This window comes from Colletotrichum navitas (genome assembly GCF_030913465.1).
Source record: "Colletotrichum navitas strain CBS 125086 chromosome Unknown LY79scaffold_301, whole genome shotgun sequence".
Lineage (NCBI taxonomy): Eukaryota > Fungi > Ascomycota > Sordariomycetes > Glomerellales > Glomerellaceae > Colletotrichum > Colletotrichum navitas.
The window spans coordinates 1-20033 of record NW_026850847.1 but is presented as its reverse complement, the minus strand read 5'-3'; the positions used below and the strand labels follow the sequence as shown (position 1 = coordinate 20033).

The 20033-nt window shown below is 25.8% G+C and overlaps 1 protein-coding gene across 1 annotated transcript; it reads right to left on the bottom strand.

Annotated features, from left to right (window-relative positions):
- Positions 1-13378: 13378 nt before the first annotated feature.
- On the bottom strand, positions 13379-15602 carry LY79DRAFT_574201 (cytochrome P450). The gene is made up of 7 exons (XM_060559568.1): positions 15301-15602; positions 15188-15224; positions 15027-15118; positions 14859-14943; positions 14087-14761; positions 13635-13996; positions 13379-13549 (listed from the first exon to the last, which is right to left on the bottom strand). Exons 1-7 carry the CDS (start codon positions 15541-15543, stop codon positions 13505-13507), a joined length of 1539 nt encoding a protein of 512 aa, XP_060406660.1. The 5' UTR covers positions 15544-15602; the 3' UTR covers positions 13379-13504.
- Positions 15603-20033: the final 4431 nt, after the last annotated feature.

The following is a 20033-nucleotide window of genomic DNA, read 5'->3' as shown; positions in this document are numbered from 1 at the left end:
GAGCCTAAGCTAAAGAAAAAGAAGAAAAAGAGTAGCAGGAAGTAATTAGGGACTAATAGGTACTAAATTAAGGTTAAATTTTTAATTTTATATATTTTCTTCTCTTAGGGGCTATAAGAAAAAAACTAGAGGATAATTAAAATAAGGTAAAGTAATTTAGAGATTAACTTAAGCTAATTAAAAGCTAGAAGACAAGTTAAAAGGGAAAAAGTAGTTAGTCTAATTAAGTAAAGAACCTATATAAGGGAGACTAATTATATAAATAAAATATTAATAAACTTTCTCCTTTTTTTCTTAGACTTACCTTTTAGCTAAATTAGACTATAAGCCTTTCTTCTATAAGCTAATTATATATAATAATATAAGATAATTAGGAGCTTTTACCTCTTTAATTATAATAAGCCCCCTTTTAATTAGATGCTCTCTCCTTGTAATTAAGACATTGTTTATTACTAATCCAAGGGATTTAATGCTCTAATTAAGGCAAGTCTTTAACTAATTAAGAAAGCATCTTGTGTTACCTTAGGGGTTATTAGTGTTTCTCTCTAGATTACTGCACTGCTTTAGTCCCTTCTACCTTACACCTTTTTAATAATAATAGTTACTTACTATAATATATTTTTAATATTTTCTCTTGTTCTTTAGAAGATAATTTCTTTATAGAACTATTATAGTTATTAATAATAGAAGGTATTTTAAAGTCTATTATATTAGTATCTTTAATAACACTAGCTATATATTTATCTATAATAGCTTTAGCTACTAGGTTTAATATATACCCTATATATTATATATTATATAAGGGAAAGCTTTTATTATTATTATTATAAGAATTAATAAAGAGATTTAAAAAGGTATTATTATTAGTACTATTATCTCTAGTAATACTATAAAAATGTTAGCTTAGTTATTTTAAGTTATTTATTAGTTATATTAATAACTAATAAATATTAATAGAATATTATATTACCTAATAATATTTTATTTAGGAATATTATATTTTTTAATAATATTATTTTTAAAGATCTACTGTATATATAATCTAGTATAGAAACTATTTAAATATTTAAAACCTATAAAGTATATTAATACTAGTTAAATATTAATAAGTTAAGTATTAAATAAGTATATAATAACTTACTTAGTTATAAATATACTAGCTTAGAATTATTATCTATAAAGGAACCTATTACTCCTAAATAGGCTTTATTATCTATAGAAGTCTAGATGTCTAACTAAATAGATATATAACTATAGTTATTAAAGTGTTATTTTAAGTTATATATAATAGTAGCTTCTAAAGATATAAACTTTAAATTTATATAACTTATTAACTTAGGATAATTAATAGTTAGTAAAGTACTATTATAATTAAGGAATTAATATATAGGCATAAGGAATTAATACATAGGCATAAGTCTTATATAGGCATAAGATATACGCTCTCTAATTAGTCTAAAAAATAAATATTAGTATAACTAAATTCTACTAGACCTATATAAGGTAGCCCTCTTTTTCTTATCCCTCCTTATAATATCCCTCTTTATAATAAGGTTAATTTATTTAACCTTAGGTTTATCTATAGTATTTACTTACTATAGCTTTATAATATATTCTATAGTATAAAATATAACTATTTTACCCTCTTACTATAGGTTATATCTTAAGAGAGTAACTAGTTATTAATTATAACTTACTACTATTATTTAGCTACTTACTATTATCTTCCTCCTCTAAAAGTAGCTGTCTTAGCGTTAGCTAGTTCTATAAAGCTAGTAATCCTAAGGGGTAGTATAACCTTATAGCTAAGCTCTTATTAAGCTTACTATAAGATATATAACCTTTTTTATACTATTAGCTATATTACTTTAGTATAAAGCTAACACTTTACCTTATTTACTATTTCTTTAAAGAGATAATAAAAACTTAGTAGACTATTCTCTCTTAACTTTCTCTAGAGTATAACCTTTTGCCTCCTTATAAGTAGTCTTAATAACCTTCTTATTCTACTATATAGTAGTTTAATAGTACTTTTAACCTTGTTTAATAGGTTATTAGGACTAATTAGTAGCTAATAATAGTACTCCTTTAATAATAAAAGTATATTTATTAATAGTAAGAATAATAAGGTCCTTAAGCTAATTTACTACCTTATTTACTACCTTAATAATAACCTTCCCCTTAAAGTAAAGCCTCTTTCTAAACTATAGCCTTTTACTACACCTAAAGCAATTAATCCTCCTCTCCTCCTATAAGTAAAATCCTAAATCTACTAATTCCTAGTAATCTAGAATAAACCTTTAATACCTTTTTTAATTAAGTTAATACCTTTATAAAGGCTAATAGATTTAGTATTATAAAGTAGTATAAATATTAGCACTATAGCTAGGTTATATAATATACTATTTAATATAATTAGTTTAGTAAGCCTAGGCCTATAGAAGGTACTAGTATTTAATAGTATAAGTCCTAAAAGAATAGCTATAAATAGGAAGTAATTATAGAAGCTCTTTAAGAGAGGTAATAGCTATTATATTATTATTTAGACTCTTAGTATAGTTAGTATAACTATAGTCTTAGCCTTAGGGCATCTATATATCCTTCTTATTATAAGGTAACTTAGCCTATAATAGACACTATTAATATAATAAGCTAATAAGTTAGTATCTAGATATATAATATATATACTATTATTTAAAAGTAGTTCCTAGATTTCTTATTTACCTAGTAAGATATTTATAATACTAAAGCTTATATAAACTAAGAGAAGCTAAATAAGTATTTACTTACTATAGCTTTACTTAAGCTATTTAATAAGTAAAATATCTTATATATAGTAAAGTAAGTAAAAGATAAGCTAGACTAACTTATTAGCCTTGTCTAGACCTTTTCTTACTGTCTCTAAATATAAAAGTAATTCCTTAAAGTAATTAGTTTTAATAACACCTATAACACTAATTACTTTAAACTTCTACTCTTCTAGGCTACTAAATAAACCTACCTTAGGTCTATTTATAATACTATATTTAGCCTTATTAATAATAAAAGGCTAAAAGGTTTTTAGTTTTTCTTAGTAAGTATTTACTAACTTATAGACTAACACTTAGTCTATTACCTTACTATTATTATTATAGACTATAATAAATAAATAAAGGCTACACTAAATAAGTAGTTCTTTAGTGTTTAGTAATAACTTTATATCTACTATATTAATTCTAATATTATACTTAAGGCTAAGTAAAAGTAGCTTAAAGACTACACCTATAGTAGTAATAGTAGTAAGTCTAATAATAAGGCCTATTAGCTAATAATATAAGTAATAGCCTAGCTTAGTAATAAGGACTAGGCCTATATTACTACACTAGTAAATAAGCCTTCTCCTTATATATATTATAAGGTCTTAATAATATAGAAGCTTATTATTTTTACTAAGACTAAGTATACCTTTAAAGAAGCTTAAACTAAGCTTTATAAAGAGTTTATTAACTAACGCCTAATCTTCTAGTACCTATATATAATATATTTACCCTTAAGAGTATAGTAAGCTTACTACTTTATTTAAAAATACTAGAACTTTAGTGTTTATATTACCTCTAGTATAAAATTAAGTAATAATAATATTAAAAGTTATCTTTTAAATAGTCTTAGTTACTTATATTAACTTATTAATATTATATAAGATATAATTAGTAACTAGAAGCTATACTTTAGGTATATATATATAGAGGATAAAGTTCTTTAACACTAAAAGTATATAAGTCTTTACCTTAAGCTCTTTAGTAAACTTTATATATTACTTTTCTTAAAGTATTTAATGTTAATTAGAAAATAATACTAGCTAATAAAGAAAGTAATACCTTTTAGTAAAAGACTATTCCTAGACCTTATTAAAGAATATAGTCTAGACTATACTATTTTAATTAAGCTTAGTATCTTATACTACTATAAGATCTTTACTAAAATACTTAATTTAGTAGCTTTTAGTAAGTAAAAGGTATACCCCTAGTAGTGTCTTTAAGAGACATCTTCTTCTAATCTATACTACTAAATCCTTAATCTAAAGATTATAGTATTCTTCTATAGTAAGCTAAAGAATATAGTATAGCCTATCTTATTATAACTATCTTTACTAAGAGAAGGCTACTTAACTAGCTAAACCTATACCTCTAGTAAAAGCTAAAGTATAAGAGGTAAAAAGTAAAGTTATTTACCTAGAAGTAAAAATAAGTTAATACTAGCTAGGTTTATATAAAAGGAAAGTTAACTAAGTTAAAGCTAAATTTTAACCTTATCTTAGTAATAAATAAGAAGCTAGTCTAGTGTTCTTAGTAGTAAAAGAATAATAAAGAATTATATAAATAAATAGCTACTTTAGCCTAGTGTTTAAAGAATATAAAGTTAGTAAAAAATAGTTAGTAGTAATAATAAATTCTTATAGCTATATTATAAAAAAGTAGCTAAGTAGTAAGTATTTTAAATATAAAAAAGGTTACCTTTCTTAGGGTAAATAAGAAATAGGCGTAGTAAAAAGGCTAACCTTTATAGCTATAAGAAGTAGGCCTAGCAAGAGGAGTAACCTTTATAGCTATAGGAAGTAGGCCTAGCAAGAGGGGTAACCTTTATAGCTATAGAAAGCAGGCTTAATAGGGGGGCTTTTTTTATAGCTATAAGAAGTAGGCCTAGTAAGAAAGGTAACCTTTATAGCTATAGGAAGTAGGCCTAGCAAGAGGGGTAACCTTTATAGCTATAAGAAGTAGGCTTAATAAGGGGGCTTTTTTTATAGCTATAAGAAGTAGGCCTAGTAAAAGGGGCAACCTTTATAGCTATAAGAAGCAGGCTTAATAGGGGGGCACTTTTTATAGCTATAAAGTAGGCTTAATAAGGGGGCTATTTTTATAGCTATAAAGATAGTGCTTCTTATAGAGGCTATTTCTTATAGCTATAAAAAGAACCCCCTTATAAAGCCTATTTCTTATAGCTATATAGGTTAATTAGTTAATAGTAGAAAATAATAGTAGAATAGTAGTGTTAGTGTAATTACTTTTACTGCCTTTATAAGGATATACTTTTTTTTTAAACTAATTAGAGGAATAGAAACCTTATGCCTATGTAAGACTTATGCCTATATATTAATTCCTTATGCCTATATATTAATTCCCTATAATTATTAGTATAAATCCTTTAGCTTATTAATATAAGATATATAATAATACTTACTAGTTTAAAAAACTTAATAAATTATTAAACTCTCTAGAGGTAATAGTATTATAACTAATATTAAACTTTAATAAATAGTTTATTATATAGTTATATATCTTCTCTTTATCTATAGTATTAGTATTACTAATAATAGTACTTTCTCTATATCTTTTTTTATTACTAGTATTAGATATAAAAGTATTTATTTTGCTTTCTTATAAATCTTTATTATTAGAATCTATATAGTCTTTAACTAAAAAGATATTAGTATATTACTATAAGTAACTAAAGAAATATAACTAACTATATTTATAATAAAATATTAACTTACACTTTATCTTATCTATATTTAACTCTTCTTTATCTAAAGTTACTATAAAGTCATAATGTTTTTTATAGTAGGTTAAAGTATTAGAGGTCTAAAATTAAGCTGCCTTAGTTATAAACCTTTTATTATAGCCTTTTATATTATAAGTTAATTCTATTTCTCTTTCTTTACTTAAGTTAATAAGTAATAGTTTATAAGTAAATAGATTATTTATAATAGGGTACTATTTACTGCCTTTAAAAATATAGTCTTTTTAATTTTTTATTTTATTACTGTATATATATTATGATTTATCTATATTAATAGAAGTTTATAAGTTATTATTAAAAGCTTTAAGTTAAGATAATTCTTAAGAATTAGAAGAAGAAGTAATAGGTTAAAAAGAGTTATTAGATTTAGAAGCTATTTTTGTCTAGAATTTTTAAGTTATTTTTAAAATATTAAATAAAGTATTAAAATAAAGTATTATAAGCTATAAAGACTTAAGTATAATAGTTACTAAAAGTAGTATTTTAGTACTAGGTTATAGTTAATATAGTAGTTAAAATAGTTAGTTAAGTAAAATATAGTTTATAATAAACTTATAGTAATATAATAAAGAGTTAAGAAAAAGGCAAGATTATATACTTAGTTTTTTATTATTAAGAAATTAAAACTATAGTGTTTTCTAATCTTAACTAGTATATTTAGCTATTAGGTATAACTATAAATTATAAATATAGTTATAACTATAAATTATAAGTATAAACTATAACTATAAATTATAGTAATAGTTATAATTATAGTATATAAGTATATTTTATAAGTAGATTCTATATATATATAGATTATAGTCTATAAGTATACTTTATATATAAACCTTATAGTTTTAATATAGTTTATATATATAGTTATAGATTATAAGAATAAATTATAGTTATATTTATAATTATAGTTTATAAGTATAGTTTATAGTTATAGTTTATAGGTATATTCTATATATATATATAGTATATAAATATAGTTATACTTATAATTATAGTTTATAAGTATAGTTTTTAAGTATAGTTTATAGTTATAGTTATACTTTATAAGTATAGTTATAATTTATAAAAGTAAACTATAGTTATAGTTATAATTATAGTTTATTAGTATAGTTTATAGTCTTAGTTTATAAGTATACTCTATATATATATAGTTTATAGTTATAGTTAAACTTTATAAGTATAAGTAAAGTTTATAAATATAGTTAGTAAATATAATTAGTAAATATAGCTTATAAAGTTATAGTTATAAATTTAGTTTATAACTATATCCTAGTACTACTAATCTTCTAAAAATAAAAGACTTACTTTAACTACTTATATTAATATTTAAAATTATTGTTTTATTTTAGCTTATTATACTTATTTTTATTAAGTTTACTTAGTACTTTCTAATATCTAAAATAGACTTTTAAGTAGTATATATATAATATAACTATAACTTATAATACTTTTTTCTATAGTGCTTTATTTTAAAAAGCTAACTTACTAGTACTAAGACTTCTTTCTAAGGTACTTTTTTCTAAGAAACTAACTTAATAAGAATATAACTTATAAAACCTCTCTCTAGGGTACTTCTTTTTAAGAAACTAACTTAATAAGAATATAACTTAGAAAACCTCTCTCTAGAGTACTTTTGTATAAATAACTAACTTAATAAGAATATAACTTATAAAACCTCTCTCTAAGGTACTTTTTTATAAATAACTAACTTAATAAGAATATAACTTATAAAACCTCTCTCTAGGGTACTTTTGTTAGAAGTATAAGAACTAAGAGTATCTCTTATACTCTTAATACTTCTTTATCTTATATTTCCTCTATTATAGAGGTTATATATATATAAGATATATATATATATATAATTTACTAACTTAGTAGATTAATATATATATTAATTATATAAGCATGTCTAATTACGTAATTACTAGAAGATAGGAGAAGGTACTAGAATATCTAAGAAACCTCCTCTTAACACTATCTCTTTATTAAGGTTACTGCTTTAAGTTAGGGTTATTTAACTAGGGTTATTAAGTTATATAATCTTAGGTTAATTTATAAGTAGCTTACGCAAGTATAGAATATTCTAGTAAGCTAGATACATCTATATAAGGGCTAGATTTCTTCCTGTTTCTAGTCTATCTTATTTTCTCTCTAAGCAAGTAAAATAGAACAGTTAGTAATAAAACAATAAGACTAACTATTATACTCTCTTTATATCTATATCCTTATATCTCTATATTTACCCTTATTATCTTATATTTTTACTTCTATAGGATATATCTTTATATAAGAGATATACTCTCTTATATACTCTTAGGCTATTATTCTCTCTAAGAGACCTAAGCCTACTTATTATACTAATAACCTTTTTATAAATAACTAACTTAATAAGAATATACCTTATAAAACCTCTCTCTAGGGTACTTCTTTTTAAAAAACTAACTTAGTAAGAATATAACTTATAAAACCTTTCTCTAGGGTAGTTTTTTCTATATTCTTAACTTAGTAAAAAATCTAACTTTAAACTTAACTAAGAAACTTAACTTAAGATAACTTAACTAATATAAGCTATAATAAACTACTATTTAACCCTTAACTATTACTATAGTAGTATTAATTAATATTAATATTTAAACTATATAATTTATTATAGCTATGTATAAAGAACTACTTAAGAAGTATTTATTTTCTTTATATTATTTAATATTAATATAAAAATACTTATTTATTTTATTTAATTACTTACTAGTCTATATATTTACTATTTTATATATATATACCCCTTATTTTACTTACTTATATTATATAAATATAATATATACTACTATTATATACTTTACTTATATTAAAATTTTACTTATAAGAAATACTAGTAATAAATTAAAAGAAATCTTAGAATAAGATAAAGAAAATAGTATTAAGCTAACTATTTACTATATATCTTTAACTTCTAATATAATAGCCTCTATTTTGCTTAAACCACTGCTTATATATAGCAAAAGACATCTTAGACCTAAAAGAGGTCTTATAATAATTACAAGAAGACTTCTTAGAAATTCCCTATAATTATATCTTAATATATATATATATATATATATTTATAGATATATAAATAACTTATAGACTTAGTAGTTAGAGAAGAGGTAATAGGAAGCTCTTAGGGTAGCTAGGTTAAAGGAGAAAGAGGAGTTAAAGACTAAGATACTTTAAGAGGACTAGTATCTTCTAGAAGCTCTAAAAAATCAAAAAGTAGGTTTTTTAGGCTATAAGGTACCTTATCTAGAAGCTCTTAAAAAGAAGCATTTAGATATATATTAGACAAGAAGATATACTTAGGAATTAGGTAAGAAAACCCTTGTTAAAGATACTAGGTAATAAGGTTAATAATTACCTACTAGGCTATAATATTAGTAGCTAATAAGTAAGAGAGAAGTATAATTTTATTTATAATACTCTAAAGAATATAAGATTAAAAAGATTTATAAGCTAATTCTTATTAAGGTAAAAGAGTATTTTTACTATATTTTAGTAAAGAGAAATTTTAAAGATATAGATTAAGGTAGTTATACTACTACTTAATATAGCCTTTTTACTAGCTATTATAGATCTAATAAAAGAAGTAAGGCTATAATAAGTAATATAAAGTAATATAGTACAAAAGTAAAATATAATAGTAAAGTAGTAAAATAAGGTAAGTAATAATAAGGAGCTAAGTAAATAATATAGGACAAGAGCTAGGTATAAGTGTAGGTTATCTATTAAGGTTACTTTTTTGTCTAAGAGGTAATAGGTAATAGGATATATACCTCTAGGTATATACCTAGATATATACTAATAGGGTAATCCTATAACCTACTTGTTTATCTACTATATAAGGCACTTGTCTTATAACAGTAAGTCTTTAACTAATTAAAGGAGTATCTTATGTTACCTTAGGGGTTATTAGTATTTCTCTCTAGATTACTATACTACTTAGGTCCCTTCTACCTTATACCTTTCTAATAACTATAAAGGTTAAAATAAGATAAAATAAAATAAAATAAGAGGTCCTTTTTCTAGCTATAAGGATTAGGATAGTCTAGGATAGTCTAGGATAAGAAGGTCTTTTTTATAGCTATAAGGATTTAGATAAGATAAGGAGGTCCTTTTTTATAGCTATAAGGATTTAGATTCCCTAAGATAAAGAGTCCTTTTTATAGCTATAAGGATCGAGATAGCCTATAATAGTCTAAGATAAAAGGCCTTTTTTATAGCTATAAGGATCTAGATAGTCTAAGATAAGATAAGTTAAAGACCTCTTTTTTATAGCTATAAGGATTTAGATAGTCTAGAATAAGATTAGTTAAGGACCTCCTTTTTATAGCTATAAGGATTTAGATAAGATAAGATAGTCCTCCTTTTTATAGCTATAAGGATCTAGCTTTTAAATCCTTATAGCTATAAAAAGGAATAGCTATAGGTAAGTAGGCGTATATATATGTATATAGCTTAGTATTATTAGTGTTATTAGGGTTAAGGAGAGGGAAAAAGAGAAGGGAGGTTAGTCTAGTAAAAGTAGGTTAGTCTAGTTAATAACTATTTCTTCTAGGCTTACTTTAACTATTTAGTTACTACCTAATACTAATTACCTATAGTAAAAAAGATTAAGGCTTTAAACTACTAAATTAAATAGTAAACTAATAACCTTAACTATAGCCTATAATTTTTACTAATTAACTTTATAACTAGTAAACTCTTTATATTTATTAATAGCTTATTTATTAATAGCTATAACTTTACTTTTTAACTTAGCTTTATTATAGTTCTTACTAATAAATAAATTATTAAGTAACTTACTATTAATAGTAAAAGCTTCAAGTTAACTAGTAATATTATTTACTTTAGCTTAATAACGTATAAAAAAGTTATATATAGTATACTTACCTCTAAGGTCTATAAGATAGTTACTAGTACTAATATTACCTATATAATTAGTGTTATTTTTATAATAATTACTAACTACCTTAAGCTACTATAAATACCTATAATACTTTATACTAATTTATATTTACTTTATAAGTACTTTATAAAGCTTAGTACTAAAAACAAGAAGTAACTTATAATAGATATTATAGCTTGTTACTAGTTATATAAGTACTATAAGATTTATAAGATATAGTAGATTTATAGTAGTAATAACTTAGTAGATAGATTTATAAACTTATTACTAAATAATATATTAAAGAAGCTAGTTAGTAATAGGTAGTTAAAGATATAGATAAATAAATAGATTTTTTAAATATAATAAACTATATAAGTAAAAAGTATTAAATAATTTTTAGTGTTTTATTTTTATTATATATTCTATTTATTCTTTAAGATATAAATTATTAGGGGAATTCTAGCACTATAGAAAGTTACTAGTGTTATAATATTAACTATTATAGATAAATATAAGAGTTATTAGGTTAACCTTAATAACTTATTACTAGTAAATCCTTAGATACTTAGCTATAGATTCTCTAAGGATTTATAGATAATAAGTAAGTTATTTAACTAGCTAACCTATAATAATTATTATTCTTTTCTTTATATATATAAAGAACTATAGTTACCTTAATTATTTATTAATTACTACTAGTATATATAGTTAACTATATTAACTTATCTCTTAGTGTTACTAATAGTTTTTTTAGACTAATAAGAGGTATATATTAAGGGTACCTATATAAAAGGATATCTTTATATTAAAATATAAGTACCCTTTGATAAAGTTCTAAAATAAAATAAAAAATAAGAATATATTAAAAAAAGATTAAAAATACGCTTAAAAAAGAGACTAAAGGTAAAATTAGAAATAAAGACTATAAATAAAATATTAATAGAGACTATAAGGTTTATAAAGCCTACTATATAAATTAATCCTTATTTACTTTATTATATATTTACTTTTATAGCCTACTTAGTGTAAAAAATAAAGTTATTTTTATTTTTATTTTAATATAGCTTAAAAAAAGTATTACTAAAGCCTAGGTAATAAGGGTATTATAGTTAAAAGGTTAGCTTTACTTTTACTTAGGAGGTTAGACTTACTTTTACTTATATACTGTCTAGGGCGCCTATAAAAGGTACCTCTTAGTTATTCTATTTATATAAAAACGCCTTTATTTTATTTATATAACAGTACCTTTATTCTATTTTTATAAAGATGTCTTTATACTGTTTATATAAAAACGCCTTTATTTTATTTTTATAAAATATATATCTAGTATCTTTACTAATTTCTAAAAATATTATTTTAGAATATAGGTTTTTTTCTAATTCTAAACTAAATTATTTATATTTATAGCTAAGCTAATAAAGATACTATAATACTAATAAAGATAACTTAGCCTAGGTCCTACCTAAGACTAAGTAATCTTAATATAACTTTAGAAATAATAAATAATAAAGTTATTATATAGGTAAAATAGTAATTACTATACTTTTATATTTATATAAGCTACTATTTAGTATATTCTCTATAATTAGTATTTAGTTTATATAGATAATTAAAGTAATACTAAGTAAAATTAAGGTTAAAGTTACTAAAGACTAGTTAAGTAAGTAGTAAGCTAACTATAAGCTAACTTACTTTAGTAGTATAATAAGTATAATATTAAAGTAGTATAAGTAATAAAAAGTCTTTTTTAGCTACTAATTACTAATTATAACTAGTAGTTAAGTATACTCTAAAGTTATAGTTAGCTATTACTTATAAAAAGTAATTAATAGCTAAAAAAGACTTTTTATTACTTATACTACTATAGCTTTATACTTATTATATAACTAAAGTAACTATAGTCTATAACTAGCTTATTACTTACTTAACTAGTCTATTATAACTTTAACCTTAATTTTACTTAGTATTACTTTAATTATCTAGGTAAACTAACTACTAATTACTAGTGTATTAAGGGAAAATATATTTAAAATATATTTTTATTAAGGGCTTTAGAGAGTATACTATAGTTATAGAGCTTAAGGTTACACTAAAAAATATAATAAAATTATAATAATACTAAATATAAAATCTACTTTAATTAAATATAGAACTTATTAAAGTTAGGGTTAGGGTTACTAAGAGATTAATTCTTTTATTAAATATACACTATCTGTATTTTATATTTTGTATTTTTTTAAAAATATAAAAATATATTTTTTCTTTAATATTTATTTAAATCTAAGAAAAATATTTAAAGTTACTAGCTTATAAATCTAGAGCTTAAAGGTCTTAAAAGTAAAATAGGCACTTAGAAAAAACTTTAATAAGTATATATATAGATTAAGTCTAATTCTTTAACAAAAAATATATTTTAAAATATAAATACATTTTTTATACACTACAGTAATTACACTAGCTATAGATTTATAATACTAAGATTAATAGTAAAAAAGCCAATTTTAAATAACGCCTTTTCTCTTTTAGTAGTAAGTTATAATAGATTTACAAAAATATATTATATAAATTTAACTTTCTAGCTATAGTAAGCATCTAGGCTTAGATACCCCTCTAGAGAGGTTATATACACTAGAAATACCCCTTGGCCACTAATTACTCCTTATAAGCAGCGGCTGACTACACCCTAAGGGTCACATTATCAAAGTGTGGCAATTAGCCACAAGCAAAAGTGGGTCAAATGTTGCTGTCATTGGCTGGATGGATTTCCCTACCTAAAAGTGGCGATTTGGATGACAAATGCATTGGTTAAAAGGCCACAAATTCAAGGCAGTAATCACGGCGAATTCGCCAATAGTTAGACGATCAATATACGCTCAATTGACCAGGGATATTGTTGCAATTGACCGCCGTATCCACGCACTTCAACATACATTTAGTATAAGCTATCTACAGCTATACTAGCTTCACAGGAGGAAAACAGTAGCTACTCTATATAGGTAGTGTATATACTAGGCTTCTAGCCAATTTACACTATACCTTTCTCATCATAATAGTTTTTTCGGGGTCTGGTATAAACTAATAGGTGTTAACGTTAGGTGTCGTATTCACCTCGCGACTTTTCCCTCTCAGTGGAGGGAATTATTTCCAAGGGTGTACTTACAGTCAGGCCTTGGACCAGGTTCTTGTACCTCTCTGTTACGCCATCCGGAAGGCAGACGTCGTAGTTCAACACCAGATTGGCCACGATCATCTTGATCTCGTTGGCAGCAAAGAAGCGGCCAGGGCAGGCGTGCCTGCCAAACCCAAACGCCAGGTTCGTGGGGCTGACGCTGACAAGGTGGGCCTGAGGGTCCTTGGCCTCACGGAGCTTGTAGAAGCGGAGGGGGTCGAAGACGTGTGGGTCCGGGAAGATGTCTGGGTCGCTGTTAAGGCCAACGAGCGAGACTCCGACGAACCTGCCCTTGGGTATGGTCTGGCCGTTAGGAAGCTTTACAGTCTTGGTGGTCTTGCGCTGGACGCTCGCTGCGAGTAAAGTAGGGATAAGGTTAGTTATTATGAGCAGTAGCCCAGGGAGCTGAAAAATAAAGAGGGCGAGGGATCAGAAGTACATACCAGCACTAATTGGGTTCATTCTCATACTCTCTTTTAGAAAGCTATCAAGTTTCCCCATGTTTTGCAAAGCTAAACTTGTAAACAACCCCCCAGACTCTAACAACGCCTGTTGGATGTCATCACGTAGCATAACTGCCATTTCAGGCTTTGCCGCGAGCCAGTACAAAGCGTTAAGTGCTGATAGGGTAGTGGTATGGATAGCAGCAAAGGTGGCCGCGAGCTGGCCCTTAGTGAGGGTGGCGACGTCGGGGTTGCTGTACTTACCCTTGCCGTCAATCATCCACTGCAGTAGATCGTTAGGTGCCTGGTAGTTAGGTTCTTTTGCGGCCTCCTTGCGGGCGCTAATCAAAGGGCGGAAGACAGCCTCGGCATCGGCGATGCGCTGGTGGAAACTCTTTGTTGTTGGTAACCAGCGGGCTATAAATGGGCGTAGAAACTCGGGCACCTGGGTGACGCCGTACGCGGCGGTCCCGATGTCAATCGTATAGTTGATAGCAGCGTCGAGATATCTCTCGTCACGACAGAGCTCCGGGCCAACAAAGATCCGGCCAGAGATCATGGCGATAACACGGAAGAGCTTGGGGGAAATGTTGATCTCAGTCCATCTGTCAGACTGGGGCAGTTCAAGGCGCATCGCCTCATTAACCTCGTCCAAGATGGTTGGGTTTAGCTGGCCTGTTCGCGGGACATAGGGGCGTCAGCGATTGGGACTGCGTTGGGTAAAAAAGAAGATAAAAGGGCGCAGCCAGTTTTTTGCAAATTGAATTCTTACTTAAAGACGGTGTTAACTTTGTCTTGACTGCATTGATCATGTGGCCGTGAAAGTGTTCAGATTTCGTGTACTTGACTTGAAAGTGCTTGTAAAGTCAGTATTTTAAATCGAGACAAAAACAACAGAAAAAATGTGTCATTGGGGCGAGTTAGTAAGCAAGCTACACACCTCGTCCAAGTACTCTTCCAAGTCGAAACCACTGTTGGAAGCTTTTGCGAGTTCAGTCATGTACTTTGGGGGAACGTAGACGACATCGTCATCTAGTAGGGGGAACTGTCAGCCTGTGCAATGTAATTGTACAACAAAGACTTGTTTTGGTTTTCTGTTACCCTTATCCTCTGTGACACGAAAGATACTGTCCTTGAACTATAGAAAAAAAAATTTAGTAAGGTCAAAGGCTAGAATCCAAGAGATAGTCTTTATTAGGCAGCACCACACGAACCTGCTTGTAGCCTTCCTTGTAGAAGTCTGGGCCCTTGCCTAGGAAGAACTCCTTCCTACGGGCCCATTTTCCTCCCTTTCCCATGACGGGCACATTAGCTAAGGGGTCGCTAGTCAACCAGCGCTGCATCAGCAGGGCAAGGACAACGAAGGCAAGGCCAAGCGCGGCCCCGGGCCATTGACTCAAGGTCTGAATGTCCAAGGCGCCGCCGGCTCCGGGTAAGGGGTGAGTCGCAGTCGTCATGACGGTTCTTTGTCGATCCAGATGGGTGATTTGGGTAGGATTGAGTCTTGGTATTTGAATGATGAAGTTATGATCCATTTGAGGAGGGTGTACCACGGACACCTCTATATACTTTTCCCGGACTAGTAACACCTAAATGTCCGACTCCGGGGCCCACAAACGACGGAGAGTTTAGGACACCGAAGTCGGGCCCGCACCTGCGTTTCCCACCTTGCGCAAAGGATATAGCTAGGAAAACTACCTAATTAGATTGTGAAGGGAAATTCAATTTCTTGAGCCAAGCCCAGATGGGCCAGCTCCTTGGTAATGTTAGTTGCAGTCAGATGACTCTCACTCTCTATTCTTGTCTTTGAATGAAGATATACAGGAGCCTTTGCATAAGCATTCTAATATTTGAAGAGACTACAGTAGGCCTACTGCGGTGAAAATCAGATTGAGGAAATTAGATTTTATTGTTGCAGGATAGCTTAAAGCGATTGAAGTAGGCAGGTGATGTAGGCCTTGGGTAGGCGATGGGATCCCTGGGTAGACGCAAAAACACAGTTAGGAAATTGTTAAGGCCCCTTAATAATTTCCTAACTGTGTTTTTGTGTGCAACCTAGCCAGAAACACCCTACTTTTCTTAAGGTACACCGCTTACTTTAATGCGCTGCTTACTATATATTAGTGTATTAAGGAAAAATACAAAATATAATATAAATACAAAATACAAATACAAAATATAAATACAAATACAAATATATATATTTGTATTTTGCTAAGAAATACAAAAATACAAATACATATATTTGTATTTGTATTTTATTACAAAAATTTTTTTTTTTTACTAATTATATAAAATATATAAAACTTATACTTAAATAGGTTAATATTTACTATATATAGAACTAGTGTATTTTCTTAAGAAATATAACTAGTTAACTAGTATAAAAAGGAAATACTTTTTTATTTCTTAAAAGAATAGTTTAAAATAAATATAGTATTATTAATTATAAAAAAGTAATAAAATTAAAAATAAATACTATAAATATAATAGTAATAGTTTTAAAATACTATAGTTTATTATATTAGGTATATAGTATATATTACTAACTAAAGTATAAAATAGAATATAAAAATATAATATAAACTAATAATAAATAGTATAATAATCTTAGATAAAAAGACTAACCCTAAAAATAAAGTCTTAACCCTAACCCTAACCCTAACTATACTATAACTTTTAGAAATATAAAATTATATATATATATATTATATAGTATATAAATAGAAAATATAATATAAATATAAATCTATATATTTATACTTTAATGTAAGTAATATAAATTAAAAACTAATATTAATATTTTAGAAGTATATAGTTAACTATACTATAACTTTAGAAGTATAACCCTAAGATATTTAGAGATATATTTAAAGTACTAACACTAGATCTACTATATTAAAGTATATTTTATTAAATAGTTTCTTTTACTAAGTAAAATACTTAAAGCTTTCTAGAAGTCTATAGACTTTAAGTTATATATATAAATAATATATAATATTACTAACTTTACTAGTTACTACTATATATATTAATCTCTAATATTAAGACTTCTTAGTCTATTACTATAAAATACTTCTAATAAAATAGCATTAATATAGTAATCCTTTTTTTATTAATATTATAAGTAGGTATATTATTTATATTTTCTTCTTTTTACTTATTATAGCTATAGTTAATACTACTCTCTATAGTATTATAAATAAAGTTCTAAATAAATTAGTAAAATTCTTATATAATAGTATCTATAGAATATAAGTTATAGAATAATACCTTAAAGTCTTTATAAGTAAAATTATCTTTATTTAGTATAATATTATTATATACTCTAAATAATAGTAGTTTAACACTATTTAATATAAGTTGTTCTTTATTAGTTATAATAATATTATATACTATAGTATAAGGGTTAAATATATTAGTAGTATTAATACTAAACTATTCTTCTTTTTCTAGTTATTTATATTCTTCTTTTTCTAAGTCTTCTAAAAGTATAGAATATATAGAAGATATAAAGGTATTAGTAGACTCTATTAGGTCTATAATATCTATTACTATAGTTATAATATTATTGTTAATATTAGTATTAATATTAGTATTAATATTAATATAGTTATTAACCTCTTCTTCTAGTTCTATATACTTTCTATAGTAAAAAATACTAAGAGATAAAGATAAAGTTATATTATAAGATCTAAAGTATAATATATATATTAGTATAGTAATTTCTATAGGTTTAAACTATTAAAAAAGATAATATTAGCTTTTTATAACTTACTTTAAGATATTATCTTAAATAATTTTTAATATAATTAAGTTAAAAGGTTAAAATTTTAGATTTATTTACTAGTAACTTACTACTAGTAGAAAAGGTTACTTAATTATATAAGTATTAAAACTTAAAAGTAATAAAGAAAGTAAGAAAATATACTACTAGTAGTAGGTCTATAGTAAAGTATTTATAATAATAAACTTCTAGGTATATATATATCTTAGAACAATTAGCATCCTTAATATCTAGGTAGATCTAGGCAGATATCCTACTAGGATATCTAGAACTAGAATAACTAGGACACTAGTTATAGCCCCTATATATATTGCCTATTTAGCTAGACCCCCTCTTCTAGATTCCTTTTACTCTTTAGGCAATAGTAATAATTAATTAAAGATCTATTGCTTTAACTAGCTAGAAGGCTTTGCTGTTATTAGTAGACCACCTGTTATACTAACACTGATTAGTGTTTAGTTCTACTATAATAGTCTAGCTAGCTATTATAGTAGAATTAACTATAGATTAGCAAGGTTACTTATAGAAGAGGTAACTATTACTAGTTAACTATTTATACGCCTAGAGTAGGTAAGGACTAAAAAACGCCTCTATAAATACCCTTATACGCCTAGAGTAGGGAAGAACTAAAAAATGCCTCTATAAATACCCTTACTATAATAGTTTATACTAATTACCTATTAATAGATTAATTAATAGATCTATAACTAGTCCCTTTAACTAGTAAAAAGCCTATTAATTTATATCTATAACTATATAAGCTCTATTACCTTTAGAGGAGCACTCTTAACTATAAAAAACCCCTTAATTTATATACTAAGAAAAATAGTAAGAAAGTTATATATTTACCCCTATTTCTACCTAGTTAACCTAGCCCTACTTATTAATACACTATTAGACTAACAGGTAGTTAAATAAAAAGTAATTAAATAGTTAAATAAAAGGCTATTAGATAGTTAGATTATTAGATAGTTAGATAATTAAATAGATATATAGGCAGAGGTTAAGTTTATAAGAGAAAGTTACTAGTGTTAAAATAATTAGTATCCTTAATATCTAGGTAAATCTAGGTAGATATCCTGCTAGGATATCTAGAACTAGAACAACTAGGACACTAGTTATAGCCCCTCTATATATTGCCTATCTAGCTAGACCCCCTCTTCTAGATTCCTTCTACTCTTTAGGCAATAGTAGATAATTAATTAAAGATCTATTACTTTAACTAGCTAAAAGGCTTTACTATTATTAGTAGACACTATTATACTAATATATTATATAGGATATTACTAACTAATACTACTTTTAGAACAACGTTGCTTATTAATCTAACCTTTGCTCCTAAATATAGATACTTATAGTAGAATCTACTAAGCAAGGCAATATTTAAGGAACATAGATTATAACACTATAGATAAAAGAAATAAGCTACTTTTAACTATATAAATTACCCTTAAATATACTACTTAATAATAGTTATAAGCCTAGCTTTAACTTAATTTATAAGTAATAATAACCCTACTATTATAAAGTAGTATATACTTAGAAATACTTTTTTAAAACTAATACTTTTTCTTAAATTTATTTATACCTATAATACTTTAGAAGTAACAGTAAGCTTACTAACTAATACTTATCTTTATAGCCTTTTAACTATATATAAAGATTAGTTCTTATAGTATATAAAGCTTTACTTCTATACTACTTAACGTAAAGTCTAGTAATTTATTAATCTAGATAGTAAAGAGAGCTCCTTAAGCACCTAGGAGCACCTTTACTAGCTAAATATATTATAAAGTAAAACACTAAACACTAAAGGTAATATAAAGCTAACTTTATAAGCTAGAATAACCTCTTAGTTAGCTAGTAAGTAAGGTAGTAAGGCTAAGAGCCTATTTAGCTAGTAGTGCTTACTATTAATAATAAAGTAATAAAGTAAGAATAGATTATTACTATAAGTAATTTATCTTTACTAAGCTAAAGATATATAAATAGTAAAAGGTAAATAACCTATTATTAAGCTAGGTTAATACTATAGTTATAAAGAAGATTATAAAAGGTATATAGCTATAATTACTAAATAATAACGTTAACTTTACCTTTTATATAACTATTTTAGAGATTAAATAATAATATACTCCTTCTTATAATATAGTAAGTAAT